At 48.7% G+C, this 22,000-nt stretch overlaps 2 protein-coding genes and 1 long non-coding RNA gene across 7 annotated transcripts; 2 read left to right on the top strand and 1 right to left on the bottom strand.

The window, feature by feature from the left end:
• Positions 1–24: 24 nt before the first annotated feature.
• Positions 25–12,352, top strand: FOXM1 (forkhead box M1). Of its 5 annotated transcripts, none has more exons than XM_053895089.1 (9): positions 25–271; positions 2,538–3,080; positions 3,672–3,817; positions 4,930–5,121; positions 6,011–6,139; positions 6,815–6,859; positions 7,501–7,573; positions 7,721–7,896; positions 9,925–10,295. In XM_053895089.1, the coding sequence occupies exons 2-9, from the start codon at positions 2,585–2,587 to the stop codon at positions 10,090–10,092; spliced, it is 1,425 nt and encodes a 474-aa protein (XP_053751064.1). In that variant the 5' UTR covers positions 25–271; positions 2,538–2,584; the 3' UTR covers positions 10,093–10,295. The 5 variants fall into 5 exon arrangements, with proteins under 5 accessions (XP_053751064.1, XP_019320397.2, XP_019320396.2 ...); XM_019464849.2 differs by lacking the exon at positions 9,925–10,295 and adding an exon at positions 10,318–12,352 and having other exon boundaries at positions 34–271; XM_019464850.2 differs by lacking the exon at positions 9,925–10,295 and adding an exon at positions 10,318–12,352 and having other exon boundaries at positions 38–271; positions 7,504–7,573.
• A 313-nt stretch (positions 12,353–12,665) lies between these two features.
• On the top strand, positions 12,666–18,604 carry TEX52 (testis expressed 52). The gene is made up of 3 exons (XM_019464854.2): positions 12,666–13,080; positions 14,145–14,695; positions 18,139–18,604. The coding sequence occupies exons 1-3, from the start codon at positions 12,985–12,987 to the stop codon at positions 18,431–18,433; spliced, it is 942 nt and encodes a 313-aa protein (XP_019320399.1). The 5' UTR covers positions 12,666–12,984; the 3' UTR covers positions 18,434–18,604.
• On the bottom strand, positions 13,981–21,289 carry LOC109276220 (uncharacterized). The gene is made up of 6 exons (XR_008419566.1): positions 20,953–21,289; positions 19,474–19,552; positions 18,799–19,031; positions 15,075–15,202; positions 14,528–14,609; positions 13,981–14,093 (listed from the first exon to the last, which is right to left on the bottom strand). It is a non-coding gene; the product is annotated as an uncharacterized LOC109276220 (long non-coding RNA).
• Positions 21,290–22,000: the final 711 nt, after the last annotated feature.

Here is a 22,000-nt window from a genome sequence, read left to right on the forward strand (position 1 = left end):
CGTCACGTGACCGCAACGCTCCGCCGGCGCCAATTTCAAACAGCGGAACAAACTGAAAGCTCCGGTGCCCGACCCCACCCCCGGCCCCCCGGCCCGGGACCCCTCCCCTCCCGGGATCCCCCGGGATTCCCCACCCCTCCCGCACCGCCGGGGACCCGGCCGGCCTGGCGCGAGTCCCTGTCCGGGCCCCTGGCTCGGCCCCCAGGTTGGAGGAGCCCGGAGCCCGCCCTTGGAGCCACAGCCCAGCAGCGGCGGCTGCTGCAGTCGGGAGGTGAGCGGGGGGCGAAGGAATGGAGTCTGAGGCCCGGCCCAGGCAGAGGCAGGGAGCCCGGGCCCGGGCGCCGAGGTCAGGGGGTCTAGCAGCAGGGCACGCGACCCGAGTGGAGGTTTGGGGCCACACGGAAACCAGGGCTGAGAGAGGGTGCAAACTTTTTCTGCATCCAACCTCCTGGCCTAGTCCTCACTCCTTTCTCAAAGCACCTTTTGGCCTTCCCTGGAAGTTTGACCTCTGCACCCTGCCCACAACCTTGAGAGGGCTGCTGGGGTGGTCTACCTTTCTAGGCAGACTGGCTGGGATGAAGACTGGCTTTATTCTGCATTAAGTCAAAGACAAACCTGTCCACACCCTCCCCTGCTCCCAGGCGCTCTCACCACTAAGCAACACTGCCTCCGCTCCACCCTTTTCCAGGGCCCTTCTCCTGGATCGTGAGAACCTGCAAGATTTCTCTGGTCCGGATGGGCAGTGGTGTCGGAGGGGTCACTCTGGAAGTCCCCTGTTAGATAAAGTGTTGGCAATGATAAGAAAAGACTGGTCAGAGAGTAGGAGGCAAAATTAAGCCTTAGACCTGGAAGATATCTTTTGGGGATGGGGAAGGAATAATAGTATCTACTGTTTGGCAGGGGGGAGAGGGAGGCCTGAAGAGATAGGAGGTAGAAGTAAAACTGAGATTTTAAAGTAGAGGAAACCTGGTTATAAAGGAAAGGGAGGGGGGCAGAGCGGAGAGGGCCTATGAGCTCTAAGCAGACAGCAAATGTCATAGGGGTGTCACAGTCATTTTCAGGGAGATAGATGTCCTAAAACAACCCATTCCTCTGTCAAAGTGCCTCTAAATAGGATTGCACAATGTTACATGATAGCAGAGTATCCTGTGTATCTATCTATTTTCCTTAACATTGCGAAATCACCTTGGCATATTGATGATAGTGCATTCTATTGGTCAGGAGATAATGGATTATAGTCTTAGTTCTGGAAGAGAAATTAAGCAATACAGTAACATGCTTTGAAAGTTAAAATATGAATAAGCACATGCAAGTACTAAAATGTCGCTATATAAATAATTTGTAAATTGGTACAACACGGTGGTTATATACTTAATAATACTATATTGTATATTTGAAAGTTGCTAAGAGAGTAGACCTTAAAATTTCTCATCACAAGAAAAAAAAATTGTAACTGTGTGTGGTGATGGATGTTAACTAGACTTACTGTGGTGATCATTTCAGAATACACACAAATATCGAATCATTATGTTGTGCACCTGAAACTAATATGTGTCAATTCTATCTCAATAAAAAATAAAAGTACAATAAATAAATAAATAAATAAATAAATAAATTGTAAATTGTGAAAGAAAGATGAACTTTTTATCAATGCAAGGATAATGGCCTGAGAAATGAATAACACCATGGGCCTTGAATAGAGCAGTTTCGTCTTGAGATTTTGTGAAGGAGGTGATGGCATGAGAGCAAGATTACAATCTGCCTTTCTCTCCCCTCCCCTCCCCTCCCCTCCCCTCGCTTCCCCTTCTTTCCTCTATGGGCACTGATCCTTTTATTTATAACTAAGATGCTATAAACATATACCAGCTTTATCAACCCTAAAATAGATTATGGGAGCAGAGTTTTTTTTTTTTTTTTTTTTTTTTTATTTTTGGGACAGAGAGAGAGACAGAGCATGAACGGAGGAGGGGCAGAGAGAGAGGGAGACACAGAATCGGAAACAGGCTCCAGGCTATCAGCCCAGAGCCTGACGCGGGGCTCGAACTCACGGACCGCGAGACCGTGACCTGGCTGAAGTCGGACGCTTAACCGACTGCGCCACCCAGGCGCCCCGGGAGCAGAGTTTTGTCAGGACTCCTAAAATTGCCAATGTCCTCCTATTCCAGCATTCTTGTCCCTACAGTCGCTACAAGTGATCTGTATTATAGGAGGCAGTGATAGAAACTTCCACATTTTTGTAACTGTTCCACTCATTTCTGTAGCCAAACATTCTTAAGCTTCCAGAAGACTTTTGGCCATGTTGACCTACATTCAACCCAATCCCATTTTCCCCTTTTGAAATGCTTCAGTTTTAGCCTTGTTTTGTCGTACAACTCATCTCCTCGTTGTCTGAGGTCTTTATGAGGCCCAGAGATCATTAACCTGGGCACATGGGCTCATGTTTTTCGTCATGGAAAGAGGAAAACGCCTTTCTCTAACAGAACCTCCTTCTCAGTCTAACAAATCTCTGACATCCTGCTGTTCCTTGCACTTTCCAGGGTCTATACTTGTGATTCTCAATGGAGAGTGAAAGCACAGATTCATAATGAAAACCAGCCCCCATCGGCCACTGATTCTGAAAAGACGGAGGCTGCCCCTTCCTGTTCAGAATGCCCCAGGTGAAACATCAGGAGAGGAACTTAAGAGGCCCCCTGCCCAGCAAGAGCCTGGTCAAGCCTCCAAGGAGGTGGCAGAGTCCAGCTCTTGCAAGTTTCCAGCTGGGATCAAGATTATTAACCACCCCACCATGCCCAACACCCAAGTGGTGGCCATCCCTAACAATGCCAATATCCAGAGCATCATCACAGCATTGACCGCCAAAGGAAAAGAGAGTGGCAGCAGTGGGCCCAACAAATTCATCCTCATCAGCTTTGGGGGAGCCCCCACGCACCCTTCAGGACACCAGCCTCAAGCCCAATCCAGCAATGATCCCAGGAGGACAGAAGTGGTCACTGAGACCCTGGGACCAAAGCCTGCAACTGGGGATGTGAATCTACCTAGACCACCTGGAGCCCTACCTGGGCAGAGATGGGAGAGCTGTGGTATGTGGCCTGCAAGGCAAAGGAGTGAGGAGCCCAGCCTTTCCTTTCTGGTAGCAAGGACCGCAGTCCATCACGTTGATACCTAACAGGCACCTAGCCTGAACCAGGGGAGCGTCTTGTCTTTCTTCATCTCGAATCCTTGACCCAGATCCTTTGGGCGCCATCAAAAGTGCCCCAAGTATAATTTAGCATTTCTACTACTTCATATTAGAAAAGGATGTTTATTTTTTCTACTTATCTTTCTCATTGACCATATAAGGAAATAAGAATCTTTCTCCATTTTAATAAAGGAGAAAACTGAAGCATGAGGAAGAAAAGTGACTTTCTTTGTGCCAATACCCAGTAACTCTTTTGTAAGGTTACCTTGACTGATTGTAAGGCTCACTGAAATGCAGCTTGAGCAATGCTCCTGAATTTCTCCTGAAATCCATAATAGGGCAGAGTATCTGAGGGCCACATTAGATTGAGCATGTGTTCCCTGTCCCTAAGGGTAGAGGTCTTAGAGAGCTGCTCCCTAACCACCGATTTCAGTGGGCCTGCCAGGCACTGGACCGGGCAGCTAAGTGGCATCTCGGATTGTTTCCCCTCTAGCTGGCGGTGAGGCAGCAGGCTGCACTCTTGACAACAGCTTGACCAACATCCAGTGGCTCAGAAAGGTGAGTTCTGATGGACTGGGCTCCAGCAGCATCAAGCAAGAGACGGAGGAAAAGGAGAATCGTCACCTGGAGCAGAGTCAGGTAAAGGTGAACAGTTCTGTCACTCACTAGGGAAGTCAGGGCCAGTGCAGAAAATTTCTAAGAAGGGAAATGGATCAAGTGGCCTGTGGAGGAGAATTTCCAGGTTCCGGTATTAGCATTTCACTTACTGTGATTCTGCATAACTTTTGAGCTACCTACCTTTCTGCCTGGAATCTTTTTTTTTTTTTTTTTTTTTTTGCCCGGTCTCTGAAATTTCCTTGAGGGCAGATTCCCCTGGCTCACTCTGTATTCCATTAACATGAAGTTTAGTACTCTGCCCTTAGCAGGTACTTAGTACGTATTCAGGAAATGATGAAGAGATCTTAGTGTGGAAAGCCACTTGAACTTTAAAGAGACACCCCCAATAGCATGAAAGGAATGGAGCATTTTTAACAAGATAGATTTATTAGAAGATACAGTAAATAGCAAATAAAGTGAGTGAGGTGTGAATTTTAAATACTTCCCCAGCAATCAAATTTGATTTGGCCCAGGCTTGTTTTTCACAGTTACCACATTGTTGCATACATCCTTAAATCATTCATTCAACAACCTTTATGAAAGTGAAAATTTGCATGGATGTGTGCATAAGTAAAAACTCAGCTGTTTGCTTCAAACTTGTGCACTTTCTAAAGTTAGAGCTCCGTTTTTTAAAATGTAAATGATCAGCTCTTTGCCTAAGACTTAGCCAGATGTGTGTTTTGCAGACGTTTGTCTATCCCATGCTCTTGGGAATATGTCTCTCATAGAAACACTGAAAAGAGACAGTTTTATTCACATCACATTAGTAGAATGCAGACGAAGACCTTGGTCTCCTGACCCCCACCCCAGGTCTGAAAGATGGGTACTGGACTTCCACTTATTATTGGACAGTATATTCGACAAAATGAACAGTGACAGAGAAATGGCTCCACATTGTCTAGGGACATCGCTACCATTCCTAATCCTAAAATTTGATTCTATGGAATAGTGGTCTCAGATGAGTTGGTTTCTAGTATAATTCTGCAGGTTAAAGTTTTCTCTAGGGAATGTTCTTAAGGGGCCCCGGGGAGGTCTTATGAACTCTTCCATGTCATTCCTTTTTCTCCTTGCCTTTGGCTTCTCATAACCCTCAGGTTGAGGAGCCCCCGGGAGCATCAACTTCCTGGCAGGACTCTGTGTCTGAGCGGCCACCGTATTCTTACATGGCCATGATACAATTCGCCATCAATAGCACCGAGAGGAAACGCATGACCTTGAAAGACATCTATACTTGGATTGAGGACCACTTCCCCTATTTTAAGCACATTGCCAAGCCAGGCTGGAAGGTACATAACAACCCATGACAATCCATAGCAACCAAAGTCAAGGTCACTCTGACCCCGCAGTTTGTCTACGCAGATGTGCAGCAGTTCTGTGTCTGGTACTCTGAGGAAGCAGTTAAATGCAAAGGAAGCTGGAATTATAAACAATTGTATCTTTTAGACTGTGACTTGATCCTGCTGAATCCAGGCAAAAAATGGTCAACAACAGCTCTGCAAAGCACTTCATTGGTCCCTACCTAAATGGAGTCTCTCCAGTGTAACACTAAGCCTACGTTTGTGCTACATTGAAAGGCAGCTGGAGTGACTAAGTAGCAATGAAAAAATGCTGTCTTTGAGTCTCGTGACCTGAGATTCACCTCCTATAATGTCACATGTCATCTCCAGAAGGCAGGGACTTTCTCTTCATTGTACTTATGGGAACACTGAGGTCCTTTGGAGTTGCTGTAGCTCACTCCACACTGTCAGAGCTACAGTGTTGATTTTCTGACAGGTGGGCAACTCCAAGCAAGGGTTTTTTGTTTTGTTTCCTCCACAGAATTCTTAACTGCACTGTCTTACCTCAAAGAAATTTCCTAGTTTCTTAGTTGCTTTACTTACCTATCTTGCTACTGATTGCTTCATAGCCTCCATACCCTTTCCTTGCTGCTGACAGCCATCCAGTTCTTTCCTTTATCACCAGCTGATGGCTTTGTGGACTGATGGCTTGATGGCCCAGTTTGCCAGCTCTGCAGTGTGGAGCAGCAGGGGAGAGAGTCGCCAATAGGCGAGATCATGAGGATCCTGCTGGCCACAGTGGGGGAGGCCTGAGGCTGCTTTCAGCCTCAGGAAACATCAAAGGTGATAATTCAGAAGCTGAAATAGCTGGTAACTAGTTGTCTTTCTCTCCTTCCAGAATTCCATCCGCCACAACCTTTCTCTCCATGACATGTTTGTTCGGGAGACATCTGCCAATGGCAAAGTCTCCTTTTGGACTATCCACCCCAGTGCCAATCGCTATTTGACATTGGACCAGGTATTTAAGGTGAGTGTCCTGGCTTCATCTCAATAGGGCCAGAGTTGGTCATCATAATATCCATCTCAAAAGGAAACAAGTCCTCCTTGTGATGATCTTACCTGGCCAGGGCCAAGTTAAAAGCCAGCCAGCCCAGAGATGAGCTGTATAAAACTAGCTGAATTCAGTACAGTTGACAGATACCAAATGACACACTTCTGTGCCAGACCAGGCCGTGGAGGAGACCGCTTTGATCCAAACAGAGGACTACTCTGGGCAGTGTTTCCCTAACTGCCTTGCGGATAAGAATTGCCTGCCACCTGTTAAAAAAATACAGCTTCCCAGGTCCCTCCCTGGGGGCTTCTGACTCAGTGGGTCTGGAACGGGGCCAGGAATACATATTTTTAACAGGCATCTTGGGTGATTCTTACAGAGAAAGTCTGGAAAACCATTTTAAAAGAGCCCTTCTTTAGCCTGGAGACCAGAAATTGAGCCATCAGAACCTCTTTTCAGAAATGATTGTTTGGGGATTTCAGGGTGCCCATAAGGCCGCTATCAGCTGTAACTGTTCTCCTGGGAGGGGAAGTTGTCCCGGGTGGCCCTCAGCATCAAACAGAAATAGCTGTTTTTCCCGACCTGGTCAGATTGGCCACGCTGGTGGTAACTTCATTTCATTTCTTTCCCACAATGCCTGACCGCCACCAGCCACTGGACCCAGGGTCTCCACAATCGCCTGAGCACTTGGAATCAGTAAGATTCTTTTCCTCCTGGCTCGGGGCTTGGCCTTGTTTTCCTTTCACTGCTCAGCATGACTTTAGTGGACAGGGGAAGGGAGCCTGGGGCTGTGTGACTTCCAGCCCTGAAGGCAGAGCACCCCTGAGCTTCTGGGAGTAAGGAAATTTATACCGCCACCTCATTCCCCCACCAGCTTCTGCCCACTTCCCTCCCCTCCCCGCACCCCACGCTCTGGGCATGACGAAGATTCACTGAGCAGAGCAGGGTGTGGCAGCAGGACATGCCACAGGCTTCGTGCAAGATGGCAACCACAAGTGCATGGCATGGGCCTGGCAGGTGGCAGTTTTCTCTCTTCCCTTTCTACCTGGCTTTTCTTTGTCGCTCCTAGAACAACACGCGTTAGCATCCCCCGGGGGTGGTGAGGACACCCAGATGAGGTGGTAGGACTGTCCTGCCATCATAGATCTGTGTGCCGTCCACCTCTTCCCACTAACCAGGCTTTGGAGACAGTGCTCACCTGCATCTGCCCCAGACGGCCTTTTCTTTCTGGGCCATCGGTTAGCTCGGTGCACAGTCCCAGAGCAGCTGGTGGGTTCTCCTGGCTTCTCCCCCTGCCTTATTAACCCAGGTTTCTTTCTCTCCCCATCTGCCACAAGCAGCAGCAGAAACGACCCAATCCTGAGCTCCGCCGGAACGTGACCATCAAAACTGAACTCCCACTGGGCGCACGTTAGTATGGGAGAGTGGGCATCAGGCTAGTCCTTGCTCTGGGGGCGTGTTTTGAGTCTGAGCCCAGAGAAGGAGAGCAAAGCTCCTGGGATTGAGAAGGGGTTTATCCCTGGACCCCTGCTCCTGATCTCCCCTGTTTCCTCTTAGGGCGGAAGATGAAACCACTGCTGCCACGGGTCAGCTCATACCTGGTACCTATCCAGTTCCCGGTGAACCAGTCGCTGGTGTTGCAGCCCTCAGTAAAGGTGCCATTGCCCCTGGCAGCTTCACTCATGAGCTCAGAGCTTGCCCGCCATAGCAAGCGGGTCCGTATTGCCCCCAAGGTGAGTGGCTTCGGTTTTTCTCCAAGGAGAGACCGCAGTCAATTAAAAGTGTTGGACCTCTAGTTTGCAAAGCACTCTGCTAAGTGTTCCTTGAGAAGTTTATAAATCTATATGGGTAGACAAGGCATAAATACAAAGGAAAATTCAAGAGCATTAGAAGAGCTAAAAAAGAACTTGGATTACAATATGAGTGGTGTCAGAAGACCCATGAATACCTAATGAGTTTATAAGAATTCAGACCAGGGGGATTATGATAGATGTGCTGGGATGGGTAAGGAAGAGTTCACAAAGGAAGTAGGTTTTAGAAAGACGTACATTTGGATAAACAGGTGTAGCAAGAGCATTCTAATTGGCAGTGCCATGGAGGCAGGAGATGCCAGTTTATACCTAGTAACAGCAGAGTGATTGGGTCGGGTTTTCATCCTTGGTACTATTGACATTTAGGGATGGATCATTCTTTGTTGGGGGTGGACAGGCGTGGTCCTGTGTGCTGAGGGATCTTTAGCAGCACCCCATGTCTCTTCCCACTAAAATGTGTCTGGACATTGCCAAATATCCCATAGGGAGCGGAAGAGTGCAGATATGGCCCCTGGCTGAGCATCAGTGGTCTAGCTTCAGGAGAAGGTGAGGAGCCGTATCTTGATGGGCTATCAAGTGTGGACACAGAGAAGGATTTGTGAGCAAGAGCTCTCCTTTAATAGAGCAGAAGAAAAGGCCCTCCCTGCCTCCTCCACTGAGATGGCAACAGCATGGGCTCTGGAGTTCAGAGAGACTTGGCTTTGCTTTAGTTTTGTTTTTGTTTTTTTATTTTTTTTAACTTTATTTTGAGAGAGAGAGAGAGAGAGAGAGTATGCATGTGCGAGCGTGGGAGGAACAGAGAGAGAGGGAGACTGAGGATCCCAAGCAGGCTCTGTGCTGTCAGCGTGGAGCCTGACTCAGGGCTTGATCTCACAAACTGTGAGATCGTGACCTGACCTGAAATCAAGAGTCAGACTCCACCAACTGAGCCACGCAGGTGCCCCTATTTTTTTTTTATTTAAAAAATACTTTTTAAATATACATAAAATTATACATACTACCATAAGTCATTTTACCTAAATGTATCCATATGACTGTAGCACATATACTGTTCTTGTTTTAATGCAGTCTTTGTTTCTTCATCCACATCCCCCCTGCTGACATCCCCCCCTGTTGACAATTTAGTATGCTTGCTTTTATAATTTATCCATGCTCTTAGTGTACCATACATACATCTTGCCATAGCCATTTTATATAGACACATACAACACGCAGAACATTAAAAACGGGATCTCGTTGCACTTTTCTGCCACATGGAAATTCTTCCAATTCATTTGGCATTGGCTCTAATTCATTGTTTTTTAATGGCCACCTAACATTCCACTGTGTGGCTATGCCAAAAATTTTCCAGCCATTCCACTTTTATGGGTACATTTTGCTTCTAGTTTTTTTTTGCCCTATGAACAACACTGCAGGAAATATCCTTGCAAGTATCTTTCTTACAAGTGCTTGTATTTCCATGGGATAGAAAACCAGACACAAAATTCCTGAGTGGAAACGTGTTACCAATTTTATTAAATATTGCTAGATATTGGTTTCCAAAATCATATACAGTATTTTACATTTCTACCAGCAATATATGACAAGACCTGTATCTTTGCCAGCAGTCGGTATAGTCTTTTAAATATTTGCCCATCTGCTATATATAAATGATATCTCCTTGTTTCATTTTATCTTTCGTTGCTTATTGGTAAGTGTGAGTACCTTCTTATTATGTTGGGTCACTTGGAATTGTTCACTATCAGATACTTATTTATGGGCTTGGCCCATCTTTCTATGGGGTTTTGATAATATGTGAAAATTCTTTGTTATTAAAATACTAACTTCAGTCTTTTATGCTGAAGATACTTCTTTTACTTCTGTTGTTTGTTTCTTTGTTTATGGAATCTCTTGCCACAGTAAGATTTTAAGTTTTTATGTAGTCAAATATGTCTCTCTTCTCTTTTACAGCTTCTGGGTTTCCAGTCTTGCTTAAGAAGGTCGCACCCACCCTCAGATTGTACATGTAGTCTCCTAGATTCTCTTTCAGGATTTGTATGGTTTTACTTCTTCTATTTAAGTCTTTGTACATGGTATGAAACAGGCATCCAATTTTATTTTCTCTCCGATGGGTACTAATTATACCAGCACCATATTAAATGCTCTTTTACTCCCCGGAATTGAACCACCGCCTTCATCCTATATTCTCCTATTTAATAGTTTGTAAAATTTAAAAAGACAAAAAAGAGGAACAGCACCAGCATGTGGCTTGCTTTAGCCAGGATCTTGTGTCCCGCCTGGTGACCGGGTTGAATCTCAAGGCCTGGAGAGCTCTGTCTCACCGTATCCCTGCTTCACTTGCAGGTGCTGCTAGCTGATGATGGGGTAGCCCCTCTGCCCACCGCAGGGCCTGTGCAAGAGGACAAATTCCTGCTTGGAGAAAGGCTGTCTCCTCTGCTTCCAGTTCAGTCCATCAAGGAGGAAGAAATCCAGCCCGGGGAGGAAACGCCACTCTTGGGGAGACCCATCAAAGTAGAGAGCCCGCCCTTGGAGGAGTGGCCTTCACCATGCCCGTCTGTCAAAGAGGAACTGTCGCACTCCTGGGAGGGTTCATCCCACTCTCCCACCCCGAGGCCCAAGAAGTCCTACAGCGGGCTCAAGTCCCCAGCCCGGTGTGTCTCAGAAATGCTCGTGATCAAACGCAGGGAGGGACGGGAGATGAGTCGGTCTCGCAGAAAACAGCACCTCTTGCCTCCCTGTCTGGATGAGCCTGAGCTACTCTTCTCCGAGGGCCCCGGGGCTTCCCGGCGAGCCACAGAGCTCACTTTGCCTGCAGTGTCCTCCGAGCCCACCTCCCGGCTTGGCTCCTGCCAGGAGGAGGGAGGACCCTTTAAGACACCCATTAAGGAGACACCGCCCATATCCTCCACCCCGAGCAAGTCTGCCCTCCCCGTGACCCCTGAATCCTGGAGGCTCACACCCCCAGCCAAAGTAGGGGGCCTGGATTTCAGTCCGGTACAAGCCCCCCCGGCTGTCTTTGGCCCCCCGCCTGATTCCCTGGGGCTAACGGATTTTAGCACCACCCCACTGAAAAGTATCCCACTCTTTGACTCACCCCGAGAGCTCCTCAATTCAGAGCCCTTTGACCTCACCTCTGACCCCTTCAGCAGCCCTTCCCCCTCAGATATGGAAGTCCCCAAGCCGGGCTCCCCCGGGTCACAGGTTGCCAGCCTTTCAGCCAACCGTTCTCTGACGGAAGGCCTGGTTCTGGACACAATGAATGACAGCCTCAGCAAGGTCCTCCTGGACATCAGCTTCCCTGGCCTGGAGGAGGACCCTCTGGGCCCTGACAGCATCAACTGGGCTCAGTTCATTCCCGAGCTGCGGTAGAGGCCTGACCTTACCCTTGCTGCCCAAGCCCTCCGCACTTCCAGGAGCTCGTGCACCTGGGCCATCCAAGCCCTCTGAGTGAGGACAGCAGGCAGGGACCATCTGCTCCTCTAGCTCCACTTTGCCTGCTTATGCCAAGGCAGATGTCACGCCGTGGCCACCACTGGGCCCTCTGCAAGCCGCGAGGGCCTGGTGACTGGTCCCTGGGCCACCTGATGCTCCCCAAGAAAATCTGACTCCTCACTCTCCCTGCTAGGAGCTGAAGGGTGAGAACAGCAAAAGAAAGGGTGAAAGAGATTAGGAACCCCCCCCCAAACTGCGCCTGTGCCCAGTAGTCCCCCACCTTCCCTGCTCCTTGTAAATAGTGTATATTCTCCAAATTAACCTCTAATTATAAATATAAGCTTATTTCCTTAGATCATTATCTAGAGACTGCCAGAAGGTGGGTAAAGTGACAAGGGGTTTCAGTTTGCTTCTGTTCCTTGCTTTTAATTCCCAGAGAAGGGAGGACCTGCAGTGCATGGTTTCTTCCAGGCCTGGGGTACTTGCCTCAAGGGCTCTTCACTGTAGGCACCCAGACAAGCAGATCTGCTTCCTAGGGTCCCTCTTATTGCCCCTCCCTCCCACCTTCCCACATTTCCAAGTCAGCTTTCCTGCACAAAGAAATCCTGGTAAAAGGTAAAAAGGTCTCGTAATGGGTCAAGAGTTGAATTGGGGGTGGGGGAATGGATGCATCTGAAGCAAAGAATGGGTGTCCAGATGTGCTCCCGAGAGATGTTTCTCTGATAATATCCCTAATCATGCCAGAGAGACTAGCATTGCCAAGAACTTGGCCCAAGGCTTGAGAAGACTAAAAGGGCCCTGTCCTGCCCTGCCTAGCTTCCTTAGCTCACTCACCTCAGCTTTGCAAAGAGCCACCCTAGGCCCCAGCTGACCACATGCATGTGAGCCAGCTCAAGAACACTACCATAACTCAATAAAATCCAGGGTGGAAGTGTGGTCTCTGGTGCATCGGTGTCTGGTCCCTGAGGCATAAGGAGGGGTTGGAGAAGAACGTGGGAAATATTGGGCATGGTGGTGACAAAGAAGAGGTAAGGCCTAAAGCTGAGAAGAAGCAGGTGAAGGAGAGTGCTAAGGGTTTTGGCCTGGCCTGCCTCCCACACGGCATGGGCACACATTTTTAGCACAGAAACTGCCAGCTTTCTCTTTAGAACCTCTGAAACTGATGGTTAACTTAGGCCTTTTAGAGATCTCTAAGGGAAAGGCCTGCAGAGGGGCAGGACCCTCCCCTCCTGCAGGATTAGGGAAGGATGGGCACAGTTTTAGATGCCTCATGGCCACCTCCACCCTAATCCAGGGCCTGGAAATCAGCTGGCCCTGCTTCTTTTCTCTTCCTGCCCTTCTAGGCAAGCCCTTTCCAGAAGCCCCTCTGGTTACCATCTTTTGCAATCAAAACTTAGGAGTCCTATCCCATGCCTGTCTCGCCTGAAAGGCAGCCAGGGCCCAGGGGACTGATGAGTGCTCCCAGGGAGAGGTAAGGGCCTCCTCCTGCGACACCATCCAAGAAACATCACCATAGCAACCCCAACAGCAAACAATGCTGCCAGGAAAGTCTTCCCTTACCAAGCTGCTCCTCCTGGCATGGCAGTCAGGCCCAGAAGAGGAATGGCCAGTAGCCCACAGAGACAACCCAGAGGGCGGAATAATCCACTCCATGTCCAAGAACCTTTCTTACAGGTAGGAGGTGGGGCCCCATCTCCACAGCCTATCTGTTTGCACCCTGCTGGACTAAGTCCTCCCCCTGGGATGGGCCATACTTTCCTCTGGTCAGTAGATGTGGCCCAGAGCTCTCCACTTACTTCCTCTCTTAATCCTGTACTACTGTGAACACAGAGCTCAGAGCAGAGGAAAGGAGGTGCCTGGTTATTACACCTCCCAGCCCCACCTACTAGGGTGATGCTGTGGAAATGACAGAGGAGTGGGCCCAAGAGACAGGTGAGCTTTTAGGATCAATAAAGTCCTAGGGTGGAAAGGAGGGAGAAGCACTTTAGAAGAGCATATATGATAAGTAGTGCAGACAGATGGCTCGAGTCCCAGCTCTGCCACTTGGGTGAGCTATTTGCCCTCATTGTGTCTTGCTTTTTGCATCTTTGAGATGGGACAGTAACAACGCTTGCTCACAGGGTTATAGGGTTAACTGAGTTGTAGATGTATTTAGCACAGTGTCAATACATATTTGCTACTGTTTATTTCACGGGAGGTGGGACACAGAAAAGGGAAGGAGGCAGCCTTCTAGATATTTTCCATACTTGCTTGTATTTGGATGAGAAGTGAGGGAAATGCACCAATGACAGTAACAGGTCGAGTCCGGGAGAGAAGAGCACCTGGGCTGCATTCTCCCGAGAAAGCTTTTCCTTCTATGCGCGTTGCCCGGTAATGGGCACTACCCCTCACTCCACCCCCCACCCCACCCCCACCCCCACCCCTCAGTATCCTCAGGCTTAGGAGCACCAGCTCCAGGCAGGGGTGCGGGAGAGCCAGAGCGCGGAGGATGTGGAGTAAAGAGTGGAGAGAAGGGAAATCAAAACCCAACAGACAGAGAGAGAGCGAAAGCTGAGGAATCCTACAGAGCGGACATAACTTCTGACGGCAGGGCAGGCGCGGAGAGAAGGGTTCCGGCCAGGCCACCGTGTCCTGATGAGAGTCCGGGGTCCGAGGAGGCCGGCAGCTTGTTGTCTCTGCGGCTGCTCCTGGAAAGAGAGGCCGAGCGGTCCCCCCGGCACCCTTTTGTCTCTCCCTAGATGGCCCACGCCCGAGAGCCCCTCCTGACCCACCAACCGCGGGCCCGGCGTGAGTTCCTCCTCCCCAGTGAGCCCGGGGAGTGGCCCGGCTTCACCCGGCAGGCCTACCACCGGCTGGCCCTGAAGCCGCCGCCTTGCACCGAAACGAAATCCGAGGTGCGCCGCCGACTGATCCGCCCTTGGAAGGACGCGGCGCCGCACACGTGGGGCTTTCACACGTGGCTCGATGTGGGCCGTTTGCCAGCCACCTTTCCCACCAGGCCCGACAGGCCCTACGACAGCAACGTGTGGCGCTGGTTGACGGACTCCGGGGCCCACGGCCGCCCCCCAGCGGAGCCTCCCATCCCTCCTCCCTCCTGGATGGGTCCCAACAGCTTTCTGACCTTCATCTGCTGTACTCCCATCTTCGCGGACGACAACAGGAAAAACCAGGTGACCGTCAGGACGGTGCAGGAACTGAGGGAGCTGGAGAAACTCAAGCTGAGGAGTGAAGCAAGGGCACCTCCCCTCGACGCCAAGGGCAACATCCTGCCCTCGAGGAAGTTCAAGAAGTAAGAGGAGCTCCTTCCTCTCTCTGATTCCTGTTTTCTGATGCCGCCTACCTTGGTACTCTGACCTTCACGCCTTTGGGCATCTGACAACTAAACTCTGTTTTAAGTGTAGCTGGAAGGAAGGTGTGGGAGCAAGAGAGGGGACAGCCAGGGGAGAGGCTTAACCGTTTAACTAGAATGCAGGGGATACAACTAGGTGCTTAACACCTGCTAGGCCCTGGCAGTACAGAGAGATGTCATCCAGTCCCTTCCTGCAGGGAGCTTATGAAAGGCAGAGACCTACCTACATGCATGGAAAGGCAGCTGACCATTCAAGCCCACGCGTGCTACATGCCCAAAATGTGACACGGATAGGGAGTGTGGTAAGAACATCAATTACTAGTGGAAAGTCCTGAGATCTGGAGTCAGAGGTTTAGGTTAAAGTCCAGACTAGGCAAATTGTTTCGTTTTTCCAGACTCAATTCCATCCTTGATAAAATGGGGACAGTAAACACCATGTCTACCAACCTCGGTGAAGAGAAAATGGGTAATGAATATACGAGAGCACTATACAAAAAAACATGTTACTACAGAAATTCAGAAGAAGGAGGGGGTGCTGTGGGCTGGAGCATTCCCCCAGGAAGCCTTTGTGGGGAAACCAGGTAAAGGCTGGAAGGGTAGGAAGCCCTCAGAAAGGTAGAAAGAAGGGGGTAGAGGGTTGACTGGTCTGAGAAGAGGCAGCAGTGTGGAAGGAGTTACTGGAGTACCCAACAGCCCTTCCTCCCTGCCACTGTGGGAGCACACACAAATCTCCAGTCTAGTCAAGGGGATAAGAGGCAGGAAACGGAGTGGGGAATAAGGACAGAATATCTCAAATTCCAATCCCAAGGGCATTAACAGAAGCACTAAAAGGTTGGAGGGGAGGCTGTGGAGATTTTTGATTTTTTTTTTTTTTTAATGCCAACAGTTGGTGATTTTGAGAGAAGATTATTCAGGACCTTGGCTTCTCTCTGCAGCCCTCGCAGTACAGATTATTGGTTGCTAGTATGTGCTAACACTAGGGATACAAAGGTGATAAAACTTAGATCACTCCTCAAAAAATAAAAATAAACTTCAGTGAAATAATAGTGCCAGATGTTCTAATCACTTGAGTTATATTACTTATACCCTCCCACTACCCCAGATAGAAACTATTACTATCAACCCCATTTTACAGAGGGGGCATCTGAAACGGAAAGGTCACTTATTTCGCCCAAGTTCATATGGCCAGTGAGTGGCAGAGCTGGGATTGGAACCTAGAGAGCTCAGTTTTAGAACTGTGTTCTTAACCTCTGTGCTCCACTTCCCCTCCTGTCTACCTGGGGAATCAAAGAATTTCACAGCTACTCCTGATGTGATATAATGTTCTATAAAGACAGCATAAGAGAAATACAATTATCCATAGAAAGAGCTTAGCACAATGCTCGGCAAACAGGAAACCTGTGTGTGATGGTGGAAGCCTTGTGGGTTCAAGAGCCAAACACATCTTAGGTTGCAGTCTACCCAGCTCAATCCCAAACTTGCTATACAACAAAGAAACTTGACTTTCTTTAAGCCTGACTTCCTCAAGTCTGGATTGGAGATGTACCTGGTACCTTGCAGGGTTGTTAGAAGACAAAAAGGCACAATGCCTGGTGTAGAGAAGGGGGCTCAGTAAATCGTGTCATTAGTACACTGTCCCCGTGAGAGAAGGATCCTTGTTTCCCTCTGTTTGCTGCTGGAGGCCCAGTTCCTGGAGCCAGGAATGAGAGAGTCACAGGCAAGGTTTTGCTGTTCACGGAGGATGTGGTACCTGAGCTACGTGGACCTTGAAGAATGTGTACAAATTCACTAGGTGGGAACCAGACAGGATGGTGGGAAGAAAGGCCCATCCAGTCGTGTTATTCCTTTCGAGCAGTTCTCTAAGGCATTAAAATATAGTTAAAAATGTCTCTAGATCAGCGACCAAGCACATTTTGAACATGAGAGACCCAGAAAGGACTTCAGACAGGTCTAAGCTTCAAGAAGTCCATGATGTTGGTGAGAAATAGAACATTTATACATAAACTCATGATATTGCTGAGAAATAGAACATTTATACATAAACCCATGATGTTGAGAAATAAAACATTTATACATAAATAGAACATTTGTACATATACATAAACCCATTTATGCATACATCAACTCTGGTTGATGGTACATACAATCACCTGGGTCTTTTTAAAAAATGTGTGAGACCCACCCATGAGATTCTAATTTACTTGGCGTTGGGGTGTGCAGCTTGAGCACCGGAATTTGCAAAAGGCTCCTAGGAGTGATTCTAATGTGCAGCCGGGCCTGAGAATGTCTGATGTAAACCAAAGACAGTAAACAAGAGAACATCTACTGGACGAGGTGCAAAGCATGTTGAAACAGGAAATTTGCCACTATTCAACTATGTTTTTTAAAAGGTCCATTTCTCTCGGTTGAACCTAACACTACAGGCCTGTAGAAGAGGGAGCCATCAGATCAGGTGTCATATGGCAGCAGGTCAGAGCAGGAAGGGCTCTGAGACATCATCAAGTTCACCAGATGAGAAGGGGCCCTTGAGTTTCATTCTCTCTTCTTCCTGCTGGCACTGTGTTAGCAGAGGAAGTGGGACTGAAAGACAGAATCTGGATAATGAGATACAATATGTAAAAAGGATAGGAGACTGACCATCTAAACAACATAATTTCACCATCTTAACAGCAAACACACACACAGGGTGCATGCTATCTGGATAGGCCAATATCCAATCAGGAGGAGAGACAGAAGTGATTCCCTACAACCTGATCATTCGTTAGCTTGTGTTAGCTTAATAGAAACATATTGGCAAAACATGGCTTTATACCTCAGTCTCAGGATGCGCACGACAAATATACTTTCAGAATACAAATGCATTATTTTCTTGTGGCACTCACATCAATGACAACAGTTGGTCACCCTTTGCCACCATCAAAAATCTAACAGGATCCCAATGATGATTCTTTCTTATTTTGAATGATTTTAGTTTGGGATCATGATTGGTTAGCATTTTATTATTGTCATAAGTTGAAATGATTCAGATTTTTTAAAAAGCCTACAGAATTTTTAAAAGTATTCTCTACATCCAGTGTAAGGCTCGAACTCACAACCCTGAGATCAAGAGTCGGATGCTCTACCGGCTGAGCCAGCAAGGCTTCCCAAGTCCATAGAATTTTTAAGCATGATTTGATATTTAATACTAAGGCTTTTCAAAAAAAATTTTTTTCAAGAGGAACATGAAGAATTATAAATTTGGGGGCTTACCTTTGTAGCATTGTGAAAATAAACTTTGAGTAAGCTATGAAAAAAGCATCAAACTTTTCCTTCTTACTCCTTCCACCATGCCTGCATCCCTCTTTTGACCTCTTTGTTCTCTCCACACCCCTTTCCCCCAACAGGTACCGGCACATCTCAGCTGGTGGAAGGTTTGAGCCTGGAGGCCTCCAGCTCATGCCCAACCCACTTCCCAATGATTTCGCCAGGGGCTGGCCCTGCCCAAACCCTCTGCCTCATTACCAGGAGAAGGCACTAAAACTGGCCTTCCTGCCTAGTGCACCCCTGAGCCAGGACCTCCTGAGGAATTACCAAACCCTGATAGAGAACCGGGTTGCCTTGCCCCTCTATCAACTCTCCAAGGCACAACCTGGTAAAACCTTAGTGAGGAAGACCAAGAGAAGACCTGGACAGAGCTAGTAAAGCCTCCAGCTGGGCAGGGACCACTGTGGGCTACAGCGTTCTCAACCAATGCACCTTCAACAAGAAGCTTCTGCAGAACAGAACCTCTGCACCATCCCTCCAACTGCAGGCCACCTCTGTCTCCCAGGCTCCTAGAGACTCTACTTAAACTCTAGATGATTATCTGTCTTCCTTGGAGGATGCTCTCATAGCAGGTGGGAGGATTGAATCAGGTAGAGCAGAGAGAGCAGAGGAGGATACAGCTTTTAGGGACAGAATGAGGAGTGGGGAGGAAGAAGGTGTGTGTGTGTGTGTGTGTGTGTGTGTGTGTGTGTGTTGGGGTGGGGGGAAAGGCACTGTAAGAAATGTGAATAAGAAATTACCTTTACTCCCATAATCCATTTGGAACAAAACTGGGATTGGTCAGGGTACAGGAAGCTTCTTAGACAAAATAACCTCAATTCCACACCTCCCTAGACCATTTTAATGTTGGACAGAGACCAGAAGCAACTCGGCTGGATTGCAGTTCCCATGCAGGGTCTGGGGGAGCAGAGGTCAGGCCAAGGCTGGTGCTGGAAGATGGAAAAGTCAGGTCTGAGGAAGGCTGACCAGGTCTCTGTGGAGGAACAAGAGTACAACAAAGTGGAGATTTAAGGCAAAATAGTAGTCACCCCAGAGCATAATGTCAGGGCCTTGGGCCTATATTGTGGTTGACCCCAAATGCCTCAGCTTTTGTCATGGGGGGCCAGAGGCAAAAGGCCTAGAGTAGAGACAGGCAAATCGGGTTGGTCAGAAATGTGCTGACCCCAGCTGGGGTGGATATTGGGTATGGGAAACCCAGTAGAAGGCAGCAGGGAGGTGGCTGGAAGGGGAGAAGTTGTATGGTGGGGGCCTACCTCACCTCCTCTTGCCCCTGTGACACCCCAAGTTGGTCGTCTTCCTTGGCTGGGATTCTCCTGGCCTTCTGGCCACTGCCCTCTCACCCACTTTTCTTGAGCCCCCTAGGTACCTGGGAATCAAAACCCCACCAGGGTTCTAGCCCTGGTTTAACCACTGACCAGCTATATGACCTCAGGCTTTCAGTTTCTTCCTCGGCACAGTGGGAGCCATGGCACAGTGGGAGCCAAGAGGGTACAACTAAGGGGAATAAATAAAATAAATGAAGTACCCGCAAAGTGTCTGAACATTGGAGGCCCTCCATAAACGAAGTTATCAACCAATCATTACTCATGGGATGAAAACAATGGATGGGCTATTATTCAGTCAAAAAAAGGAATGAAGTACTGATACCTGCTACAGTGTAGATGAACCTCGACAATATCACACTGAGGGAAAGGAGCCAGACACAAAAGGCTGTATATGGTATGATTCTATTTACATGAAATATCTAGAATCGGCAAATCCATAAAGACAGAAGGTAAATTGCCAAGTGCTGGGGGTGGGGGAAATGGGGACTGACTGCTCAGTGGGTACAGGGTTTTCTTTTAGGGTGGTGAAAATATTTCAGAACTAAATAGAAGTGGTGGTTGCACAACATCATGAATGAACAAAATGCCACTGGATTGTATACTTTAAAAATGGTAATTGCTCAGGGAGCCTGGGTGGCTCAGTCGGTTAAGCATCCGACTTCTGCTCAGGTCATGATCTCACAGCTCTTGTGAGTTCGAGCCCCGTGTCGGGTTCTGTGCTGACAGCTCAGATCCTGGAGCCTGCTTCTGATTCTGTGTCTCCCTCTATCTCTGCCCCTCCCTCCCCCACTTGTTCTCTCTCTCTCTCTCTCTCTCTCTCTCTCTCAAAAGTAAATAAATATTAAAAATAAAATTAAAATGATTACAATAAATAGGGTGTGATATAGTGAGTTTCCAAATTTTCTTCTAGTTCCAAATCTAAAGTTCTATTAATAGTTCTTCTCCTTAACACTTCTCCCCCTGATATGTATGGGGGATGGGTGGGGGCAACCAGAGCCAAAGGGTGAAGGAGAATTCTCTCAGTACTCCAGGGGCTTGCCAGAGCTCTGGGAATGTGCCCATTCTCCCCACTCTGGGTTAGGAATAATGGTGGAAAGCAGGAGGTCCCCTCACCTAGGATCCTAACATGTCAGAGCTGGGCAGGCCATGAGGACACAAGTCGAATCCCCTCAGTGTTTAGGTGGCCAACCGAGGCCCATGGGCAAGTGACTTGCTTGGGGCCACAAAGCCAAGCAGTCCCTGCCCCTCCTGGCAGTAGAAAGGAGGCTGGTTGCTAGGACTCAGGGGCTTGTTTTCTCATCCTGCCTCTCTTCCGTTATTCTACTTCTGCCCATGATGCATGGATTTTGTCACCTCCACAATGAAAGGCCCTGGGGAAACTTAGAAGGTTGGTATGAAGGTTTGGGGGGTGGGAGGAAGTAGGCCAGGCAGATGCTTAACCGACTGAGCCACCCAGGCTCCCTGAGCAATTACCATTTTTAAAGTATACAATCCAGTGGTTCTTCACAGAAGGCTGCCTACCCCCTGGCCTGGAAGGTGCAGGAAAACAGAATGGTAAGGTGCACTTACACAGACTCCTGCCTTGGCCAACCAAGACCACTCAAGAGGTTGCTAGCCTCATGTCAGAAGGACTTCCACCCTTCCCACCAGCTGTTTGTTCTCTGGATAACAGTCTTTTTCCTGCTGGCAGGGAGACCACACATTATCAGAGGCCTTCTTGTCCACTGGCCACCCTAAACTGCAGAAGCAACACCCTGGAAATTCCTGATGCGGTGGGCCGTGGAGATCTGAGGGACAATGATAGCATCCATACACCCTCCTGGTCCTGGGGTCTCTTCCAAGGCAAGCCCCAGCTCAACCTGCTGGCAACCATGAACACCCCTCATCCCCCAACCCCACATTCACTAATAAATATGGCATCCTCGGGGCGCCTGGGTGGCGCAGTCGGTTAAGCGTCCGACTTCAGCCAGGTCACGATCTCGCGGTCCGTGAGTTCGAGCCCCGCGTCAGGCTCTGGGCTGATGGCTCAGAGCCTGGAGCCTGTTTCCGATTCTGTGTCTCCCTCTCTCTCTGCCCCTCCCCCGTTCATGCTCTGTCTCTCTCTGTCCCAAAAATAAATACAAAAGTTGAAAAAAAAATTAAAAATAAATATGGCATCCTCGAAAGCCTCTGTTGGGGTGGAGTGGGGGATTCCTGTAACCCAGACCTGCCTTAGAGATCTACTGTCCTACCACAACTTTTGACGGGAAGCAGGGTGAGCATCCCTCCCTCGACATATCACCAACCCCATGGGACACCTTATGACCTGCTGAATGCCACCAGCCTCATGGAAACTGATTAATCTCACCCAGCACAGAGGCCTCAGAGCCACTTCCGGGTCAACACCTCCCCTTCCTCAACCACCCTATCCGTAAGCCAGGTAGAGTCTCATGAGCTGGATGGCCAAGGCCAGTTCAGGTCCCTGAGTTACCAGGGCCTGAGGAATGGTTGGGGGTCAGTGAGTGCTGGAGGCTGTGGGGCTGGGAACCCCTGAGGGAAATGCAGGGGTTTTGCCAACCATGATCTTCAGTCTTCATTCTTCATCTGGCTCTCTGCCAGTGTTGTCCTGTCTAATTGC

This window comes from Panthera pardus, unplaced genomic scaffold, assembly GCF_024362965.1.
Source record: "Panthera pardus isolate Hobbes unplaced genomic scaffold, ASM2436296v1 HiC_scaffold_6, whole genome shotgun sequence".
NCBI lineage: Eukaryota > Metazoa > Chordata > Mammalia > Carnivora > Felidae > Panthera > Panthera pardus.